The 23,063-nt window shown below is 37.3% G+C and overlaps 2 protein-coding genes across 3 annotated transcripts; both read right to left on the bottom strand.

Moving 5' to 3' along the window:
* Positions 1–2,380: 2,380 nt before the first annotated feature.
* On the bottom strand, positions 2,381–17,151 carry LOC133311681 (isocitrate dehydrogenase [NAD] catalytic subunit 5, mitochondrial). Of its 2 annotated transcripts, XR_009751580.1 has the most exons (8): positions 16,930–17,151; positions 14,511–14,831; positions 14,267–14,428; positions 14,109–14,183; positions 13,924–14,033; positions 13,775–13,847; positions 2,603–3,049; positions 2,381–2,504 (listed from the first exon to the last, which is right to left on the bottom strand). XR_009751580.1 is itself a non-coding variant. In XM_061512755.1 (7 exons), exons 1-7 carry the CDS (start codon positions 17,071–17,073, stop codon positions 2,858–2,860), a joined length of 1,077 nt encoding a protein of 358 aa, XP_061368739.1. In that variant the 5' UTR covers positions 17,074–17,151; the 3' UTR covers positions 2,532–2,857. The 2 variants fall into 2 exon arrangements, 1 of the variants encoding a protein (XP_061368739.1); XM_061512755.1 differs by lacking the exon at positions 2,381–2,504 and having other exon boundaries at positions 2,532–3,049.
* Positions 17,152–18,954: 1,803 nt separating this feature from the next.
* LOC133311703 (phenylalanine ammonia-lyase) lies at positions 18,955–22,385 on the bottom strand. Its single transcript, XM_061512793.1, has 2 exons — positions 21,862–22,385; positions 18,955–20,877 (listed from the first exon to the last, which is right to left on the bottom strand). The coding sequence occupies exons 1-2, from the start codon at positions 22,275–22,277 to the stop codon at positions 19,128–19,130; spliced, it is 2,166 nt and encodes a 721-aa protein (XP_061368777.1). The 5' UTR covers positions 22,278–22,385; the 3' UTR covers positions 18,955–19,127.
* Positions 22,386–23,063: the final 678 nt, after the last annotated feature.

Genomic DNA, 23,063 nt, shown 5'->3' with positions numbered 1-23,063 from the left:
GAGAGAGAGAATTATTGTTAGATATTGAAGGAAGTGAAGTAGGTGTATATATATAATGAGCAATGAATGCGATGCAGATCTACCCAACTTCTTACAAGGTGCTTTCATTTTATCGGCACTTTCAGATTTATTATTATTATTATTAGACAGAGTTATTGTATTTTTCGTGAGTTAAAGAATAAACAGTGTATTGAAAAAGTGTAATATGCATTGTAAAAAAGTGTAATAATATTATTGTATGTGTATTATGTGTTGACAAAAAGAATTCTTATAAAGTAAACCTTTTGTTTTTAAATAAGTAAATAAAGAAGAAATGTATGTTCTTAAATTAATTTAAATTAAATACACTTTTATTTGTCTGTATTAATATCATCATCATCTTTAACCCAAATTAATTGGGGGTAGATAGACAGGTTATGAATCCAAATAAAAAGAAAAATAAATTTGAGAAAGATAAAAATAAATAAAAAATTTTATTTACCTATCATAAAAATAAATTATTTTGAAATGTATTTACTTTTAAAAAGGTATATAGTATTAATTTTTGTAAGTTTAACCTATATTATAAATAATTTTGTAACAAAAAAATTGTTAAGTTTATAATTTTTAATTACAAAAAAAGGTTACAATATTTTAATCAAAAAATAAAATCATAAAAAATCATAATATCATAATCTCTTTTACATGGAGTTGTCATTTTGTGTCCGCTAGCCTCACTACTCACCAGTCCCCATTCACCAACCAAGTTGGGGCCCGCAGCTGAAAAGTGTAAAATATATGGCACTCCACACCAAACCCTAGGCTGATATCGTCGGTCACCATTTTCTACCATTCTTTTGTTAAAAAATATTTGAAATTTTAAATAACACAACTTGTGTCATTTCATTCTCATAAAGAGATGAGATTCATATTTTTATATATTTTTGTTCATTCTCTTTTCTTCTTTATCTATCTCTTCCTCTCACATAAAATGACAGAACTTTATATCCTTTAAAATGATACACATGTTTCCTTGTTTTTTATCACTTAACTACTCAAAGTCCACCAACAACCACGAACATAAGGAAACAAAAAATTATATTTATTTTTTATTTGGATAAGAAAAATTCAAAATGAGAAAATGTTAGAATATTACAATAGCACTACGATAACACTTACCATTAACCTTCGGCTAAGAGACTTGCAACATCACCTACCACAAACCTAGAACTTGTTTAAACAGGATCGAATAAAAAAGTATAATAATAATAATTAGTAGCTTACCATTATGGATTTCTCCAGTGATCCAGGACCTTGTACGATAAGGGCTTGTGGGCTTGGGCCGGCCTTGCCTTCTATTTGACAGATAAATCGGAAGAAAAAAAGAGTCAAGGATGACAAGTGGTGTTACTCCATATTTACAAATAGATAGGGTAAAATTTCCCATATCTTCATAATAACTTCGAGCAAGGGAGAAATTACATAGCTTTTTTACTAGTTGGTTCATCCTTAAGCTGTCTTCCTTTTCCTCAAAGAAGAACTATTTAGATGAATGTTCCTCCCAAATCATTCAGCACTTATCAAAGTGAAAGCAATATGGTTGTTGATATATATAGCTTGTGAAATGTCATCAAGCATTATGATTCTAGTCGTGGCAGATAGGTAAAGAAATGTATATCCCTTCTTCGATTAACTTTTAAAGAAATCCCTTGTTTCAAGTAAAGATTTATGCCCCATAGGTGATAAATACTAAGTGGGGCTATAAATGCAGAAAAAACTGAGATCATTCTTCATAAATTTGTGTAATGTGGGAATCACTCAAACAACGAAAATTATAGCTTCCAAAAAATACATTTTCGTCACTCGCAAATTTAATTTTTTAATATAGTCCCACGCATGTTAACTTTCGTAATTTAGTTCTTTACCTTAATTTAGTCCCTTAGGTTCCTACCTCGATGTACTCCCTATTATAAATCAAAACTTGACAGACTGACTTGATTGGAATTTTATTTAGTGAAGGAATGAATTGTGAAGATTAACTTGTGGAAACTAAATTGAAAGAAAAATTTTTGTAACGCACTGAAACAGAATTCCCAACAATTCCGTTTCTAGGGCTAGGATATATTTGGGTTGGTTGAAAGGAATTGAACGAACGAAAAGCAACAATAATTGTCATTATTTAGATTATTTGAAAGAGTGAAACAGAACAAGGTGAAATCTATTCCATTACATACATATACTTTCTTCTCCCCAATTTGGGGGTATGAGATGGAATGAGACAGAACTAACTTACTATTCACTAATCTCCTAATCATTCCATCCAATTTCCAAACAAAAGAATGAAAATTTCCTTGCATCATAAAATATCCAAATAATTGTATCAAAAAAAAAATCCAAAGAATGATAGGGTAATTTTATTCCATTCTTCCATCCGTGATTTCGTATATAAATATAGCCCAAGATACACAAACGAGCCACAATTTTCAACAAGATTTTTTTTATAAATAAAGTAAGCAAACATCAGCCTGCACAAATCAGAAAGGTGATAAAGATGAACGAATGAAACATCATCTGGTACTTTTATTTAGCTATGTTATTGACAAAGAATACTAATATGGATTACCGAGGATTGTCAATAAATGCATATTTTGAAGGGTATGCCCCTCTCAATGCCATAAGACCGCAGTGAGCAGCGAAAATTCGAATGCTTGCCCATTCCTTATCTTTGGTTGTAATGTCACACACGTAGATGACATGTAGATGAGTTTTCCATTAAGCTGAGGTAATCCTATTCCTCTGGAAAAATTGGGGAAATAAAAGGAAATTGACTGAAAACAAAATCATAAGCAACAATTTCTTCATGGCTCCAAAGCATAACTTAAAGATGATCAATAATTGCATTTGTAAATTCAGATGTCTTTGAACTGCCACCAAGATCAGCAGTTCGGTACTTCCCTTCTGCAATTGTGCTGAGGATGGCATTTTGAATCTGGTCTGCTTTGTCATGGAGATTCAAATGGCGCAACATTGTAACAGCACTCAGCAGCAAAGCAGTTGGATTGGCCAAATTCTACACAAATTCCACAGAAAAAATTACTAATCAACAGAAATATAGCTCTAAAGTATAAAAGCGTGACCCAGGTTGCCACCCATTGGGGAGGATTAGATGTACGCAATCTTACTTCCAAAGAAAGGATGAATCCTCGAATAAAACCCATGACCACTAAGTCACCAGGCAACAACCTTATATAGCTCTAATATATGAGATAATTTTCTCGGGAAACCAAATTTGTAGTCCTGTTTCTTGAAAGGACTATTATTGAGAAACTCAAATTTTCAAGAAAGATGTTTAATTAATTGAGCCAAAAAAGTTATTACCTAGAACTTCCCATTTCTTTTGTTTTTTTGGTAAGTGAACTTTCCATTTTTTTGGGAAAGATAAACTGCAAGAGGATTACTACAAAGACCAAAAAAGCCTACACATATCCCAATGACCTAATAATGATTGAATCCATGAATACCTATAAGCAAATACACCTCCACCAAAGTTGACTTCCTAATCACACAAGCAATGTCCAATGTCCAATTATAATTTGTCAACATTAATTAAGAGAGAAATAGACACAAAAATTTCACATGACCCTTTTATATGAAATTTAACATGAGAGAAAGGATCCACTATGATACACATTGCTTTACTGAACTGGGCCAACCAGAGGAGGAGAATGATCAAGTGGTTATTGGGCTGGAGCAACATCAATTGGGTCATCATATCAGTCCCAAGACCAGGTGGACCAAGAGACTGATCAAGTGGTTATTGGGCTGGAGCAACATCAATTGGGTCATCATATCAGTCCCAAGACCAGGTGGACCAAGAGGAATAGATCCCAGCCCAAGTGGATGAGTGATTTTTATCATATGAGCAGTGTGCGTGAGATGAGAGCAGTGGCTTATTAGGCTCTTAGGTGGTTATGCTTTTTTGTATTTGTTTCTGTTATCAGAATCTATTATGAGATTCTAAGGTGATGCTTGTGTGCGCGCTTTTATTTTTTAGCTTGTCTTTCTGTTACTGATAGGAACTTTGTTGTATAAAGACCCTGTTTTACAATGAATGAAAAAGGGGAATATTTTGGCTAACCGTGTGTTAGAGGAGGTACTCTCCCTCGAAGAGAGGTATTTTCATGTTTTTGTTTCTGTTCATTTTTCTTTCTTAACAATTGGCGCTTTCATTGAGTCTTGAACACCATGCTTTCATCCTTGATCTCACCCTCCATGACGCCTACCTTCATCAACGACGCTCACCAGCAATCAGTTCAATCTATTTTTGCGAAGATGAAATCTAATTTTGCAGCGATGAACGCCACATGTGAGATCATGATACAGATGCTCCAGAACTTGATCCATGAATGTAAAGAACAAGTTGCTATCAAAATTCAGAAGGCTTTTCGCAAGTATTCGTTGAAGCTAACCATTTGCCGATCTGAATCAATTGACCAACACGAGTTGCCTCAGACAGAGGTGGAACACCCGATTGCTGAATCGTTGAACAGTCGAGAAATGTTTCGTGAATTTGCGGATGCATCTCCTTTGGATCAAGTTGCTTGTGTTGAAGTCGGTGCATATCCAGAGATCGAAGCCTCACTGCTGCTCTATGCGGCAGTGCTGTCTTCATTACCCTCTCCAGTCAGTAACGATGTCATCAAGAAGCCCGTATCTGGAGAAGCTATTCTTCTACCAAAAACAAGACGTTCCGTACCTCATGTGACTTCACCGTCGTTAATTTTCCATATGCTCTTCTCTTTTGGGTGGGGTTTGACATTGATTCCACTGGTCCTCCGTGGCTCTATGGTGATCCTCTGGGGTTCGATATTCTTCACTTGAATGCACAACCTCATGCCCTCGCATTGTTGATTGATTCATTCTTCCCTGAGTTGTGTGGCATTAGTGTGCGGATCAATATGGATGTGAATATCTATGGAATTTTTAATTTTGTGTGCATGATGTTTGATGAAAGGCGTGAACGACAACCTATGGTTCATGCCAGCTGGTATACAATCTCCTCTGTTACCATTAGCCCATAGTCATCTGCCATAGATCATACAATTTCTCCAATTGCTGATGTTCTCCAAGTTCCTCTTCTTTCATATGCTGCCACTACTCCAACCCTGTCTTCCCTCCAGTTTCCCTTCTTTTTACGGACTACATAACGTGACTCAGAGCAAATGACTGCACTGCCTGAATTAATTGAATTTAATGGATGGAAAGAGGACATTGTTATATTCTTGTATGATGATTATGGAAGAAATAGAATATCTGCTTTAGGTGATGAACTTGAAAAGGGGAGATTGAAAATGGCTTATAAACTACCTTTGAGTGTTCATTTTGATCTGGATGAGATCACTAACTTGCTCAATCAATCCAAACTGTTTGGTCCTCGTGTGTATGTTCTTCATGTCATCTGGGAAGTATACCCATTTAACCACAAACAATTATGGAAAGAGAAGTTTGACAGATTTGATTTCACATTGATTTTTCTATTCCTACTCGATGTTGGAAATTCATCTATCGACCATAGCCAATTTTTTTCAGAAATTTTTTCACATATGCATAGCTATTTTAATTGGATGAAAAACTTCATTAGATGGATCATATGGGGTCAGAATGGAGGAGCTTTTATTTTTTTCAGCCACTCAATTGCTCCTGCTTTACTCCTATTCAAGCATGGCCAAGATGGTGATGTGCTTCATGCTGTCTTGATGGGTTTAAAAATGGCCATTGTCAAGGAAGGTGTGATGGGAGGATCATATGCAAATACCCATATTAAATTGCCTTACTCTCTGCAAGCTCTGGGAATAGAAATAATTATTTGTTTCGGAATTAGGTTGGGACATGAAAGGGTGCAAGTTGGCTCTTCAAACAGCATAGTATCTGCAAAGGATAATTTTAATGTCATTATATTATTCCTTAGATTTATTTTCCCTCTTGGTGGTACAATGTTTCCAGAAGGAGCAGAGCAATATATTAAAAAACTTGGTCAATACATTTCAATAAATGGAGGTGTTCTGAGGACTGCTCTTGACATGGGTTGTGGGGTTGCTAGTTTTGGAGGATATTTCCCATCTCAAAATATTTTAACAATATCTTTTGCTCCAAGAGATTCACATAAATCACAAATACAATTTGCCTTGGAAGGAGGAATACCAGCACTCGTAAAGTCCTATTTCCCGCATTTGGATTTGGCTTAGCTCATTCTTCTCGGTGTTTGATTTGGAAGAATGGGATGATTCCCAAGTGGCCAGAGAGGACGAGAGTTTTGTAATAGCATTGAGATCATAATCAGTCCTTCTCTTATGTTTCTTGATGAACCAACTTCTGGTTTGGATTCTACAACAGCCATGAGGAAAGTTCAGATGCTACATGATATAGCAGCGGCTGGTAAAATCGTAGTGACAACAATCCATCAGCCATCAAGCAGAATCTTCCATAAATTTGATAAGTTGATCCTTCTAGGAAAAGGGAGCTTGCTTTGCTTTGGAAAAGCATCTGAAGCAATGGACTACTTCCAATTTATTGGGTGCATACCTCTTATTGCCATGAATCCAACAAAGTTTTTATTATACCTGGCAAATGGCAACATAAATGATACTTTGTTCCATCGTTCCATCAGAGTTAGAGGTTAAAATGCAGGTGGGAAATGCAGAAGCTGAAACACTTAATGGGAAACCATCAGCTGCAATTGTACGAGAGTATCTGGTAGAGGCATATGAGACTAGAGTTGCAGAAATAGAGAAGAAAAATTTTGAACCATTGCTTGGTTTAGGAGATACTCTCATGGAAGTCCTTGGATTTTTTTTTGGTTTCAAACAGCATCTAGGGGTCAAGAGTCTCTGGGAAGGTTTGTATCTGGAAGATTCTTCTTGGAAGTAGTTAAATGTAAAAGAATACGTTGTGTATTGATCTGTGTCAGGGAGTTACAATATATAGAGACCCTAATGGGCTTAAGTGTAAGGCCCAAACCTAATCCAAACCTAATCCTAATACAGTCAGAATACAGTCAGACTATTTACGGATAAGACAGAATCCAATCATATCTAATCAAATCTAATCATATCATATCTAATATTCTAACACTCCCTCTCAAGCTGGTGCGTATATATTATAAGCACCAAGCTTGTTACAAATGTATTCAACCCGAGGACCTCTAAGAGCTTTAGTGAAAACATCTGCTAGTTGATTAGACGAGTTGACAAAAGCTGTCTTGATTTCTCCTGACTGAATCTTTTCCCGAATGAAGTGACAATCAATCTCTATATGTTTGGTCCTCTCATGAAAAACAGGATTAGAGGATATATGTAGCGCAGCTTGATTATCACAGATGAGTGTCATGGGTTGTTTCTGTTCACAAAGATGAAGCTCTTGAATCAACTGCTTTAACCAGATCAACTCACAGGTAGTATTTGCCATTGCACGATACTCAGCTTCTGCACTAGATCGGGAAACAACAGGTTGTTTCTTGCTTTTCCATGAGATTAAGTTTCCTCCGAAGAAGACACAATAACCAGAAGTAGAGCGTCTGTCCGAGGGTGATCCTGCCCAATCGGCATCTGAGTAACCACAAATTTCTGTATTTCCCTGATCCGAATACAACAAACCTTTTCCTGGTGCTCCTTTGATGTATCGGATGATCCTCACAGCAGCATCCCAATGTGAATCACAAGGGGAATCAAGGAACTGACTGGCCGTACTGACAGCGAAAGAAATATCTGGCCTAGTCACAGTAAGATAATTGAGCTTCCCAATCAGCCTTCGATAACGTTCAGGATCAGATAACGGCTCCCCCTGTCTGGGCAATAACTTAACATTAGGATCCATGGGTGTATCAACTGGTTTACACCCCAACATACCAGTCTCCTCTAGGATATCCAAGGCATACTTCCTTTGACAGATAGAAATGCCCTGTCTAGATTGCGCCACCTCAATTCCCAAGAAGTAACGCAGCTTCCCAAGGTCCTTTGTTTGAAATGCACTGAATAAATGTTGTTTTAACTGATGGATTCCGTCTTGATCACTTCCGGTGAGGATGATGTTATCAACATAGACTAACAAATAGATGCACTTGTTAGGAGATGTAATCCTATAGAATACAGAATGGTCAACTTTACTGCGAATTAGGCCAAACGTCTGTACAGCAGAACTGAAGCGACTGAACCATGCTCGAGGAGACTGCTTGAGACCATATAAGGATTTCCGAAGACGACATAACTTCCCAGACTCCCCCAGAGCAACAAAACCAGGTGGTTGCTCCATGTAAACTTCTTCTTGTAAATTACCATGAAGAAAAGCATTTTTGATGTCAAGTTGAAGGAGTGGCCAGTGACGAACAGCAGCAAGGGCAAGAAATAGGCGGACGGACGCCATCTTAGCGACTGGAGAGAATGTATCGCTATAATCAAGGCCAAAGATTTGAGGAAAACCCTTGGCAACTAGGCGTGCCTTGAGACGATCAACATGGCCATCAGGTCCAACTTTCACAGTAAACACCCAGCGACAACCAACTATAGACTTCTCTGGAGGAGCAGAAACGAGGTCCCAAGTGCCATTGGTATGAAGTGCGGTCATCTCATCAAGCATCGCTTGGCGCCATCCTGGATGGGAAAGTGCTTCACCTGTGATCTTAGGAATAGAAACAGAAGAAAGACTAGAAACAAAGGTGAAATGAGGAAGAGAAAGGCGATCATAGCTCAAGAAGGTATAAAGAGGATAAGGGTTACGAGTAGTACGTGTACCTTTTCTTTGAGCAATGGGAAGAGCCTCTGGTGAAGGATCCGGAGGGGAAGAATCAACTGTAGAGGGCAATGAGTCAGCAGGGGTCGAGTCGACTGGAGGTACTGTCTTACGACGCTGATAAGTGAGAAGTGGACGGTCCTTAGGTACTGGAGCAATAGGTGATTGCTTATCTGGAGTAGAAGCACCTGCATCTGGCAAAGACAAGTCAAGAAAAGGAACAGGAAGAACATGATCAACCTGTGACAATGAAGATGGGATAGAATTAAAGGGTTGTTGATCAAAAAAGGTGACATCCGCGAAAACTAAGTAACGCTTGAGGTCAGGAGAGTAACAGCGATAACCCTTTTGAAGACGAGAATAACCAAGAAAAATGCATTTAAAGGCTTTGGATGTTAACTTATCCTTACCAGGAGTGAGATCATGAACAAAACAGGTACAACCAAAAACATGTGGGGATAGAGGAAAGAGAGGAACATCTGGAAACAATAAGTTATGAGGAATATCATTATTAAGCACAGATGAAGGCATGCGGTTGATGAGAAAGCAAGAAGCAAGGACTGCATCAGCCCAGAAGTGAAGAGGAACATGCATGTGAATAAGAAGAGTCCTGGCAATCTCAATGAGATGTCTATTCTTACGTTCAGCTACTCCATTTTGTTGTGGAGTGTGAGGACAAGTGGTTTGGTGTAAAGTACCCTGTGTGGCTAAGAAGTGAGAAAAGTCAACAGAAACATACTCCTTAGCATTATCACTACGTAAAATACGAATAGAAGCACCAAATTGAGTATGAATTTCAGCAGAAAACTTTTGATAAATAGAAAACAACTCAGAACGGTTTTTCATTAAATAAATCCAAGTACAACGGGAGAAATCATCAATAAAGGTGACAAAATACTGAAAACCTAAAATAGACACACTACGACTAGGACCCCAAATATCTGAATGAATAATTGAAAAAGGAGCATCAGCTCGTTTATTGACTCGATTAGCAAAGGAGGAGCGTATGTGCTTTCCTTGCTGACATGACTGACAATCTAAAGTTTGAAGACCGGATAAAAGAGGAACCATCTTCTGCAATTTCGCAAGACTAGGATGCCCGAGACGACTGTGGATGAGCTGTGGAGATTCTGTGAGAGAACAAGCAACTGAAGGACTCGGCACATCAAGGTAGAACAGACCCCGTGACTCACGACCCACTCCAATCATCTTCCCCGTACCCGGGTCCTGCACAGAAACAGAATGGTTTGAGAATGTGACAATACAATTAAGAGAATTGATCAATTTACTAACCGATATTAAATTATAAGGGATGTGAGGAATGTAATAGACAGATGTCAAGGTCAATGAGGAGGTTGGACAGATTTGTCCAATCCCATGAACGGGGGCCTTAGTTCCATCAGCAAGAGTAAAAGAGGGTAAATTATTAGAATATGTAAGGGAAGAAAAGAGTTCCTTATTACCACAGAGGTGATCAGTAGCACCTGAGTCAAATATCCAAGGACCAAGTGATGCAGAATGAGAAACACAAGCAACAGGATTACCAGTTTCTGAAGCAGAGGCCTGAGATTGAGGAGAGGACTTCCTGAGAAGGGCCTGGAATGCTGCATATTCTTCAGAGGAGAGAGAGACTGAACCATTTGAAGCAGTATCCGATTGAGCTACATTAGCAGCAAAAGAAGGTCGCATGTGAGGATACTTGGTGTAGCAGCGTTCCTCATAATGACCAAGTTGCTGACAGTAATGACAACGAGGTCGCTGACCACGTCCGACTGGACCTCCTGGGCCTCCTAGGCCACGACCTCCTGGGCTACGTCCTCCTGGGCCTCTACCACGACCACGTCCACCTCCAATATGCCCGCGAAAATCAGTACGGGAAACTAGAGCAGTAGAATCAACAGCAGAAGACGATGCAGGAGCAGATTTCTTATTCAAATTCAGAAGACGCTGATACGTCATGGATAGATCAGGCTCCCCACTAGTCAAGATAGTATCACGAACATTATCATATTCTTCGGGAAGGCCAGAAAGTGTGGCAACCATAAAGAGACGTTCCACCTGTTTCCGATATGCAGTAGCATCAGTAGGGTAAGGCAGCATATCCAAATATGCCTGCATCAAAGAGCGACTCTTGCCAATATATGTCTCCATCTGAATGTCGGATGATTTGCTCAATTCCATAAACTGAGAGATGATGAAATAGAGCTGCTGAACATCATTAGTGTAGAGGTTTTTTGCTTCCTCCCACACTTCAGTTCAAGTTTGAAATGAATAAAAGATATCCAAGACAATCGGATCAATGGATTGCCAGAGGATACTCAGAAGCTGGTTGTCAATCTTTTCCCAATCAGACTTGTCCTCCTTAGGGACATCAGTAGACTTAGTTGTGAGATGGTTCCCATATCCTTGTCCAAAGAACCAAACTCGAACAGAGGTGGCCCAGTTCTTGTAATTAACAGATCCCTTCAATTTTGAAGAGGTTATGGACCCAATATTGGTAGAGATGATATTGGGAGAATTTCTCAAAGGAGGAGATGGAGACTTGACCTCCGAATGAATTGGAGGGTTTGCTGCCATAGTATCAAATCACAAAGATACAAACTGAATAAAGAGAAACGAACCTGATCACCAATCAAGAAGAGGTACGCACAAAAAGTCAGACCCACAAAGAACCAACCACAGATCCAGAAAGAGGAGGAGAAGACGAGCTTCTCTGTCCAAGACCAGCCGGAAAAAGCCGTCGGAATAGTGCTCACGCGCCGGCAGAAGGTGGCGCGTGAAGCCCATGCGTAGAGAAGACTGGAGGCGCGTGAGAGCGCGTGACAACTCCGATGGTGGTCGGACTTCCACAGAGCAGGTTGCCGTGAGGAGAGGGTTCTGTTCGCGTTCGTTCCAGACTGAAAACTCGCCGGAAAAGTACTCCGGCAGCCTGAACAGTGGCTGACGGTGGCTGACGATGGCTGATGGTGCTCCGGTGACTGTTTGGGGATGTGGACACGTGCAGAAGATGCCTGGAGAGGACTTACAGCCCTTGATGTCTTACCGGAAGGACGCACGGCAAAGAAAAGATGACTCCTAAGCAGTGGGCTTAGGTTTTAAAGCGAAGAACAAGATTTCTAAGCGGAAGCGAGGGTTCCCAGAACGAAATAGCTCTGGTACCAAGTTAAATGTAAAAGAATACGTTATGTATTGATCTGTGTCAGGGAGTTACAATATATAGAGACCCTAATGGGCTTAAGTGTAAGGCCCAAACCTAATCCAAACCTAATCCTAATACAGTCAGAATACAGTCAGACTATTTACGGATAAGACAGAATCCAATCATATCTAATCAAATCTAATCATATCATATCTAATATTCTAACAGAAGTCATTGGAGGAACTTTTAGGCTCTCACCTGGAATTCCACCTTGAGGACAAGGTGTTTCTCAAAGGGAAGGGGGATGATACACATAGCTTTACTGAACTGGGCCAACCAGAGGAGGAGACTAATCAAGTGGTTATTGGGCTGGAGCAACATCAGTTGGGTCATCATATCAGTCCCAAGACCAGGTGGACCAAGAGGAACAGATCCCAGCCCAAGTGGATGAGTGATTTTTATCATATGAGCATTGTGCCAGATGAGAGCAGTGGCTTATTAGGCTGTTAGGTGGTTATGCTTTTGTGTATTTGTTTCTTTTATCAGAATCTGTTGAGATTTTGAGGTGTTGCTTGTGTGCGCGCTTTTATTTTTTAGCTTGCCTTTCTATTACTGATAGGAACTTTGCTGTATAAAGACCTTGTTTTACGATGAATGAAAAAGGGGAATATTTTGGCTAACCGTGTTAGAGGAGATACTCTCCCTCGAAGAGAGGTATTTTCATGTTTTTGTTTCTGTTCATTTTTCTTTCTTAACACACTCCCATGTACTGTAAGTCTCAAACTGACAAAAAATACCTCTAATGTTTTGTCACAGCTTCACTCTTGTAATTTTCTTCCAATCAGTTTCATATTTTAGGAAAACTTTTCTTACTCAATATTTTGTAATATGCAGAATTATATATGAATTTAGAGGTCTTCGGTATCTTTATAACATCTCTAACTAAAATTTTGCATAGATGTTAGAGCTCAGATGCCAAAAATAAAACAAAATAATTGAGAGGAGACACAATAATTGTGTAATAGTGTTTTCAATATTTATCTGTAACAGCGCAGGTTAAATTTGGAGGTGAGAATAGATTACAGGTGTAGACAGCCTACCAAGAGCCTACGGCCTAGACTACACCTGGCTTATCAAGCAAACAAGTATAAGGCTTAGGCTTTTAAGACCTATTCAACTCAGTAGGCTAAGGCCTAAGCCTTCAATGAGCCTATTTGGCCTACCAAACTGACCTATTAATTTATTATTTAGATATATAATTAAGTATTTATAATACTCAAACAATTTATTGGTTATAAATTAATGTAACATTTAATTTTTATACAAAATATAATAATTTAATTAAAGGTTATACCAATTTGAAAAAATAAAAAGTGTAAGTTTCTTAACCTATTTGAAGACCTTAAAGTAACACAGGCTTCTAAATAGGCTTTCAGGCCAGACCAATTCCAAGAAAAAGCCTATGATAGGTAATAGATTAGGCTCGGGCCATCATTTTGCAAAACAGACCATGGCTTATTTAGGCAAAGTTTAACCTAGCTTAAACCATTTCCATCCCAGATTAGGGTGTTGCCAAAAGCTTGCTCTATTAGTTTTATCCTGTTAGAATATAATTTTGTATAGTCTGGTTATAGTCTAATACCACATTGAGTAAATAGGGCCCAAGCCCATATATTTCCTTATCATAGACATAGATTCTTGTGCAGTCTGATGAGACATACAATTCCCATATTCAAATATCCAATGCCCTACTTAAGGCATATTGAGAACGAGTACGAAACAAGCACCCAATTAAACTCATATTCCATCATAACAAGGCAAAAAGGTTTAGGACAGATTATACAAGGTTGAAAAAGTACTTTCACAGCTCACCTTTCCAGCAATATCAGGTGCTGAACCATGTACAGCCTCAGCAAGTGCAATACCTCCCTCGCCAATGTTGCAGCTGCAAAAGACATTAAATGCTGTCAGATGATAAAATTGTTATGTATGTATTTCTTTAGCTAAAATACAGAAAATACCTTGGTGTCAAGCCCAATCCTCCAATCAAGCCAGCACAAAGGTCACTGATAATATCCCCATAAAGATTAGGCATCACCAACACATCAAAAAGTGCAGGATTCTTCACAAGCTGTGGAAAATATTAACCAGTGTCATTCATTTTCTTAGATGCAAGGAATATCCAAATGCATTTCACCGATATTACCATCATGCAGCAATTGTCAATGACAACTTCCTCGTACGTTATCTCAGGATACTTCTCTGCAACCTCTCGGCAACACTAAAAATTAAATGGTCAATATTAGGATTCATGAATAAAATTTTAGACCGAATATTTGTAGGCATTTGTATGTATTGGTGCACCTTGAGGAAAAGACCATCAGTCTTTTGCATAATGTTGGCTTTGTGTATAGCAGACACTCTCTCTCTTCCATGTGCCTTGGCATAGTGAAAAGCATACTCAGCCACCCTTAAACTTGCTTGACGTGTGATGATTTTTAGACTTTCTACTACACCTCTCACAACCTGTAACCCAAAAAAGCTAAAAAATATTATATCAATCAGAGTTTGGATGAAAGAGTTTAACATCAACTGTTGTGAAACTTACCTGATGTTCAAGCCCACTGTACTCGCCTTCCGTATTTTCACGGATCGTGATGAGATTTACATTATCGTATCGAGTTTTGTAGCCAGGAAGGCTGTAACAAGGTCTAACATTGGCATATAAATTAAGTTCTTTCCTAAGAGTAAGGTTTAGTGAACGATGCCCTTTTCCAATAGGGGTAGCCATTGGCCCTTTCAAGCCGACCCCATTTCGCCTTACTGATTCTAAACTTTCCCATGTCAGAAAGCTCTGCGTTCTGGGGTCAATTTCATTCCCTACATAGTGCTCTTCCCATTCTATTGGCACTTCAGCTGATTTGAATATCTAATTATTGCATAGAAATCATTGACACAGCATTACATTAAATTCAACAAAAATGTTAATTTCTGTGAATATACAAGTATACATAGCAAGAAACATATAAGAAGAGACATGAGGAAGAATAAAGTATAGCAAATATTGATCAGTGGTCACTTTCAGCAGCAACCATAAGGAGATGACCAGAGCGCAAAAGAAACTCCACAGCCATGGCAAAGTAAGAAAAGTTAAACAAACCAGTACCCTTAATACACGGAAATTAGTAGAAACCAAAGGATAGAAAGTACTAGCACATATGACATATATCAATATATTGTAAATCTTGAAGATATATATGATATTATGTATCTTTTTCACTAAATTTTCAATATATATATATATATGGGGTTGTATCAACTATTAAGAGAGTGTGAGAGGAGCTAATATTGACTGTTCAATCTTACATGAACGGTAAAGATTATCTTTTCTCATATGCTGCATATATATTTAATGTGTGTATGTGTGTGCCGTGTCCATGTCCTACAATTTTTAGAACTTGGAGTGTCTCCATGTCTGTATCAGTGGCTGTGCTTCATAGTATATTATACAAGAGTTATTTTAAATTACATCTTGAATTACAGCAGAATATACAAAACAAAAATCAATAGAAGGATAAAACTTGAGCTTATTAATAAAAGATCTGTTAACTTAATGAAAATTTTGTTAAATCTGACACTAGAAATGGAGAAAACACCATATTAAACACGTAAAAAGTTTTTCAATGGCAAACGGGCTACATTCATTTTTAATTTTTTCATCTTGCAATTAAATTGATAGACAGCCATACACATGTCAGCACTAGCACACATTACACAAGCCATAGCTATGCTGATGCCGTAAAATTAGCCCCAGAAATTCCCCTTACAGCATCATCTCACATAGTTATCTAAATGTTGACCATAAAATTATACACCTACCAATGTCTAATTCAAAGTTATCAAATGCGGATTGCGGCATGTCGCGGTCAACCCCGAAAAACGCTATAGCGCTATAGCGGGTTGCGGTTGCAGAAATAGCAGAATAGATATATGACGAAATAATAATAAAAGGAATCATTTTTTAAAGGCAGAGATAGCACAAGTGACAAAGAGATGCAGATACACTAAAAAACCCTTAAAAAAATTTTGTAACACATTTAAATTTAGGACAAAATTGACATTTTACTTAATGACAGCAATACGGTCGCAAATGCGATCGCAATGGCCGCTATTGCGTTCTGGTGCAGCGCGGTGCGGTTTCTTGTGGCGAGGCACCGCAACGTCCGTACAGTGCGGCTCGCGACACTATTGCGGCGCAATTAACTACTGTGGTCTAATTTATCTAAGATTTGGTATGCAGGATCATCAAAATAATATCACATGATTCAACAGTTTGATATGTTAAATTTGTATTCTACAAAAAAGTTATTAAACAGTGTAAGTGTGCAACACTTACTCCTGAAGTAAGAGGATACTGTGCATTATATATTTGCAGGAAAATTATGAACCGAGCCATAGGTCTCAATTTTATTTTATTTTACTAAACTTGAATCAAACAAGGCATGTCCCATTTGCATCATTTTTTTTTTAAAAAAAAAAACATATCTTCATAGTTCAAGCTCCTTACCCTCGCCCAGAAAAAAATTCGAATTAGAGAACAGCAAATATTATACCAAAAAAAAAAAAAAAATTCCTGTGTTTGGTAAAATAACCCATAACTATAATTTTAGAGGAAAATGAATTCCCTTCAGACAAATACTCTGCGAGGATGTCTGATTTTTTTATTATTAAAATCGTCTTTTGGAAAAACATTTGCCTGAAAATGTTATTTTTCTAGAATTAGGTAATTTTCTGTAAAAACAAAGTGGAGCGTTAGTCAAATTATCACGCAAACCATGCCTCACAAAAGAAGCCAATCAGAAATTAAAAAAATTAAATATCCACACAATCACGTTATTACTAAATCGCACTGAAACACAACAGAATTGCAATCATTACATATCTCTTGACAAGGCGCAACGATTCATTTGATGAATCGGAGACAGAGACAGCAAAGAATCGAAAGGATGAGAAAAAAAAATACGAACCTGTTTGACGGATTCAGCGATCTCGGGACCAATACCATCGCCGGGGAAAAGAGTGGCACGGATCGGAGTTGATGCGGAAGAGAAAGCCCTAGGGTTTCCCAGAGAGCGGCTTCCGAGGAATCGTCTTAGGAGCTGAGAAGCCATAGCTGACACACGCACACCTTCTGATTCTGTTCCTCAAGCACAACCACAACAAACACAACGCACAAACCAAATTATTGGTATTATTTATTTTCTTTTTACTACCTCAATAAAAAGAGTAAAGTGCCACCTCTATTTATTTTCTTCTTCCTTTTTCTTTTTTTTCTTAAGCTGTAAGAATTTTGACAAAAATGCAAGGATCTTACCAAATGACTTTAAGAAAAAGATTAAAGTTTAAATAATAATAAAATGTATTTACCGATAGATTTTTTAGTCGCAATAATATTTTGAAATTTAGTTTTACAGTTGCATTATAGTTTACTTTTAAAAAAAAAATTAAAAGAAAACTGCAAAAAACCTCCTACGTCGATTATCAAAACTCTCTTAAATTTCAGAACTTAGCATGCCGTGCACAGTTTGATTATAAAAAATTAAGTTTAAAGAATGGTAGAAAAATCAAGGTAAAATGTTAAACAAAAAACACCTGGATTATATATTCATGCGCCAATTTTCACTTATCCAACTTTTTATTATTTTTTTAATGAATTCTTCCAATATTTCTTCTTTTTTCTTTGAGATAGGAATGGAATGCAATATTTAGTGTAAATGCGCCATATAGGCGAAAATAAAAATAAAAATTAAGGTATAGTTACATATGCAAATCGCACTTTTATTATTAGCCATTAATTTCAATTACATTCAATACATCTATTTTATTAATTAGATTAATCATCAAATATAAATGAAATCAACGGGTTAATAATAGGTGTAAGACGTGTTAAACTTCCACCTATATAAATTTAATTATCCCCCAATTTTTTTATTGCATCAATTTATTTATATTAGTTCATCATATAAATTTATTTTAATAATCAGAAAATTTTGTGCATTACCTCTTCTCCTTCACATATTCTAACAACAAATGGTGTTAAATTGTATGAATAAATTTTTAATAACAGTGATTCGAGTAGCAGAAAATAAAGATATATGTATATTGAAAGACTTGTGAACTCTGTGTGTGTTTTCAACTTAGAAGCTTTTTGTGTGTTTTACCGTGAGGCTTCAAGACTCACGTTTCTACGAGAAACTCTTCAATATTCACAACATTTTTTCTTACTATCTCTTATTGTTAAATCTTAATCGTTGATTTCCGTCAATCTAACGGTTATAATTTATTGGGTCATATTTATTAATTAATTATTAATTTCTAATAAATTATAACCGGTAGATTGACGAAAATTAATGATTAAGATTTAGTAACGAGAAAAAGAGGTACTAATTATAATCTCTCTCTTATTTATAAATGAGTAAATTTCATAAATTAATACTTTTAGTATCGGGCTAACAGAAAAGTTGGGTCTCACCTTGTCCTCAATACACACACGCCTTCATCCACCCATTCCATTAGCGCAGGTGTGACCTTGACCCGGATTTAACAGCTTCTTTCCTTGTATCTTATAGCAAATAGTTTGAAAGTTAGGTGGTTCTTTATTATCTCAGGCAAAAAAGACATTTGACCATGTTCAGTGATTTAGCATTCCTACAAATCAATGAAACTATGGTGAATTTGCTACTTGATGCAACAACTCTAACTCTCTAAGTAGAGTGTTGAATGTAGGCATTTGAAATTTGAAGCGTAGTATGTTATATTTGAGCTAGATTCATAATCTTAAGTTTGTGAGAAAAGGGATTCATTTAAATATAGATGACAAGTTCACTCATTTTATATAAAATACTCGCACTTAATTATTTGTACCAAAATTAATGACAGTAACAGAGACGTAGTCACAAAATTGTAAAACCTCTCTCAAGGATGAACACTAGCATATGTATTCAATTATTACTATTCAAGAAAAAAAAAATATCCTTTACGTCAAAGGTCATGTATTATATTTGCACCCAGAACTATGACAAACAAATGACATTCTATTACAATATCAATTACAAGTCTAGATTGATTTGCCATAGGCTTATAGACAAACCAAATGTTTATCAATACAAATACATATATAGAAAGAAAAAGAAAAAGAAAACACTTCTCAAAGAAACGGGTTGAACTAACAAATTGGAAGAGGAGCACCATTCCACTCTCCAAGACATTCCAAAAGAGGATCAATAATTTTACCCTGGCATATTGCTGTGAACACTTTGTCACACTCCTCACCTGGTGATATGACCTTTTCTCCGGTTAGCAATGCTGTCCCTAACTCTGCTCTCACAAACTTGTACAATGGGTAGGACCTACATTCCTTAATCTTGTTTGGAATTGAACATTGGCCATTCTCATAAGCAAGCCTTGCACTTTCAACCTCCTTTGGCAAGAGAGTTTGCAACTCATCCTCAAATGTTGCAATCTTTTGAAAGATTGATGTGTTCAAGTTCTTCTCACCTTCTGCATTGGCTAATGCATGATCCACAAGCACTTCCCTTAGTTTTTGCATCAATGGGTATGTAGCAAGGCAGGGGTCATCAATGTAGGCAAATATATACTCCCTGTCAACAACTTTCAGCAAATCTTTCTCACAAAATCTGGAAGGATGGAGTTCTCCATTGACACCTGTGGTAAGAGTCCTCTTAGCAACTTGGCTCACAGTGTTCTTGACAGTGTTCTTCAAATTCTCCTCCAAATGCCTCAAATCAATTGCTTGGCATAGTGCAATCAAGAAAGTGGAAGACATAAGCTTCAGGATCTCAATAGCCTCGTTTGTTTTTCTAGATGAAATCAAACCCAAAGAGTTCACATCCTGGTTGTGCTGCTCAGCACTTTGGACATGGGTTGTTACAGGGTTAGCAAGATATTGGAGCTCAGAGCAATAAGATGCCATGGCAATTTCAGCTCCCTTGAAACCATAATCCAAGCTTGGATTCCTACTAGCAGAGAGATTTGAAGGCAACCCATTGTTGTAAAAATCATTGACAAGCTCAGAGAATTGAGCAAACATGAGTTTTCCAATTGATGCAATAGCCAAACGGGTATTATCCATTGAGACACCAATAGGGGTTCCCTGAAAGTTACCACCATGCAAGGCCATGTTCCTTGAAACATCAATCAAAGGATTGTCGTTGACAGAGTTAATCTCTCTCTCAATTGACTTGGTAGAGAATCTAATCACTTCAATAAGAGGACCAAGCCACTGAGGTGAAGTTCGAAGTGCATAGCGATCTTGTTTAGGCTTTTGCAAAGGATCCATCTCATGCAACTTCTTAGCTGCTTTCATATAAGAGCTTCCATCCAAAATGTGTTCCATAATAGCAGCAGCCTCAATTTGACCAGGGTGGTGTTTTAGCTTATGAGTCAAATGGTCAGTGAACTCAGGCTTCCCTTGCATCACTTCAGCAAAAATTGCTGACAAAACTTCAGACAAAACAGCTAGTACATTTGCATCAAAGAGAACAATAGAAGCTAGGCCAGAACCAACAGCAGTGCCATTTACAAGGGCAAGACCTTCCTTTGGTTGCAATTCAAAGAACTCAGAACCAATGCTTGCAAATTGAAAAGCTTCCTTGGCATTAAGAATCTCTCCAGAGGGTCCAACAGCCTTGGAATTGGGTCGGCCAGTTAACAAACCAGCAATGTAAGAAAGGGGAACAAGATCACCAGAAGCTGTAATTGTACCCCGAAGTGGCAAGCATGGTGTAATGTTGTTGTTTAGAAGCTTGGTTATAGCTTCTAAAATTTCAAACCTTATGCCTGAATACCCTTGAAGAAGAGTATTAATTCTCACTAGCATTGCTGCTCTAGTTGCTGTGTGTGGTAAGGTACAATTGGACTCTGTACCATTGCCAAATATTCCAGCGTTCAAAAACCTGAAACAAGAATAATAAAAAAGAATAAGAATTATGAATATTTATTTCAAATTACTACCCATCAACTACAGTAAATTAATACTAAAAAAAAAAAAACTACAGTAAATTAATATTAGTTAGGTGACGAGTTATCTAAAACTTAAAACCAGTCAACTGTTAAACCAAAGTGAGCAACTACGTGGTCAGAGATGGTGAGTTAGGACTTGGAAAATGAGTCACCAACCCCGCGTCACGTGCAAACCACACTTGCTTGTCCTAATTTTTCTGCCACCCAACAAATTATTAGACCCACGTTTTTTATGTTCACCAAACATTTAAAAAATAAAAATAAAACATTTTTTTAATAACTTACGTATACTTTTTTTTTTTTATCAATTATTAGTTTAAAAAGTTAATATTATTTAAAAAAATATTAGTGCTTGTAAAGTATTTAATCACTTTAATACTATACCATTTATTGGCAGTGAATGAAGATTTGTTCTGATATTGCATTAATTTTTTTATATTTATAATCCGTTAATTACTCTTTTCTTTCTTTTTCTTTTTTTAAGTAAATACTCTCTTTTTTATTCTAGTTCAAGAAAGCCAATACTTTTATGGGAAAAAGTGGTTGAAAAATCTCTTCTCCAAATACTTTTATTTCGATATCAGTGTTAATCATATATATTTTTTAAAATAGGCTCTATTTCTTTTTCTTTCGGTATAAAAACTCAAATCTCTCATGCAATATGAGAAGTTACAAGTCTTACTTTTGTATAATAAAAGTAAAATATTGTTAAATTTCTGTATTAAGGCAAGTCAGACTGTATATAAATCTTTTCTCAATTATGAAAATAATAATAACAAATAATAATTTGGCTAAAACTACATTAATTAGGTGGTGGTTATTTATCATTTAATTAATTTAGGTGGGCCAGCCCAGCTGCAAACAATTTACGTGGGTGGTATGTGTGCAGTGCAAAGATAGATCTTTTAATTGGTTACCTAATTAACTCCTTCTGTAAGGCACCGCCTTGTTTTGTTCTCCGGTGAGAGGTAGCACCGAAGCCAGTGGTGACACCGTAACTGTCAGTGCCATTGTTCATGCTATCCATGACCCAGTCACTGCTTGCCTTAACACCAGCCCTGGAAGACTCTGATAGCTCCACCTTGACGCCATGGTCGTGGGTGGCGATGGCAGCAACCTGTGAGATCGTGAGTGTCTCGCCGCCGAGACGGACCACCGGCTTCCGGTACTCCGCCACCATGCGCTTCACCTCATCCAAGTGACTCCCCTTGAGTGACTCAGCAGCTGCACCCCAATTGAGTGGGTCATGAGGAGCAACAACACCATTAGCAGCACTGGTAGTCAAGCAAAAAGTGGATTCGTGATTTACGAGGTTGCCATTGGGTGTGTCCATGTTTTAATGATGAACTAAACACGACCTTAGTTTTAAGGAATAAGGAAATAGAGATAGAGAGAGAGAGAGAGAGAGATTGATGATTATAGGAAATCGTTGAGGAGTGTTGTGTTGTTATGGATTTCCTGAGAGAAGGTGGGAGAGAGAATGGGTGTTTATATAATAGAGGGGTGTTGGGGCCAAGCCAAATCTCGTGCGTTAGTATTTTGGTTAGGTGAGCATAAGGGGTGGCAGCGATGCACAAGGGGGGGTTGGTGGAAAAGTTATGGTAGACGTTCGATTATAAGCCAGCATCAGCGGCTAATATCTTGCGACGTGGCATGCTTTCGTTGGTAGCTGGGTGCGATGTCACCTTGTGACAAGAAACGAAGTAGTTGGCGACAAGCTACGAGAGGGAAAGACACCAACTATGAAACTCCCTTCATATTCATTATTACTACGTCTACGTAGTATTTTGTTTTCATTATATTTTTTTTTTTTCTATAAGTAAATGGGGGACCAAACACCCGAATATAAATATTACGTCAAAATAAGTCAGGGCATGGAGGCCCCTGCGTCATCACTGAAGTGAAGTAGAGAAAAAGATCATAAAATTAAGGATTGCAGCTATATATTTACACCACGTTTCGACATGGATATGTTTTAGAAATTTAATTGACAAGACTTTTGTATTATATTCGATTTGTTCAATTAATTAAATTCATAACTAAACTAAGTAATGTAACGAGCGATAATTGAATAAAAATGTGACTAGTTCGCTGTTTGATTTGTTAAACTGACTAATTC

Source organism: Gastrolobium bilobum, unplaced genomic scaffold (genome assembly GCF_033153095.1).
Source record: "Gastrolobium bilobum isolate Gb01-03AN ecotype WA unplaced genomic scaffold, APGP_CSIRO_Gbil_v1 utg16366, whole genome shotgun sequence".
NCBI classification, from domain to species: Eukaryota; Viridiplantae; Streptophyta; class Magnoliopsida; order Fabales; family Fabaceae; genus Gastrolobium; species Gastrolobium bilobum.
This window is presented reverse-complemented; position numbering and strand designations above follow the sequence as displayed.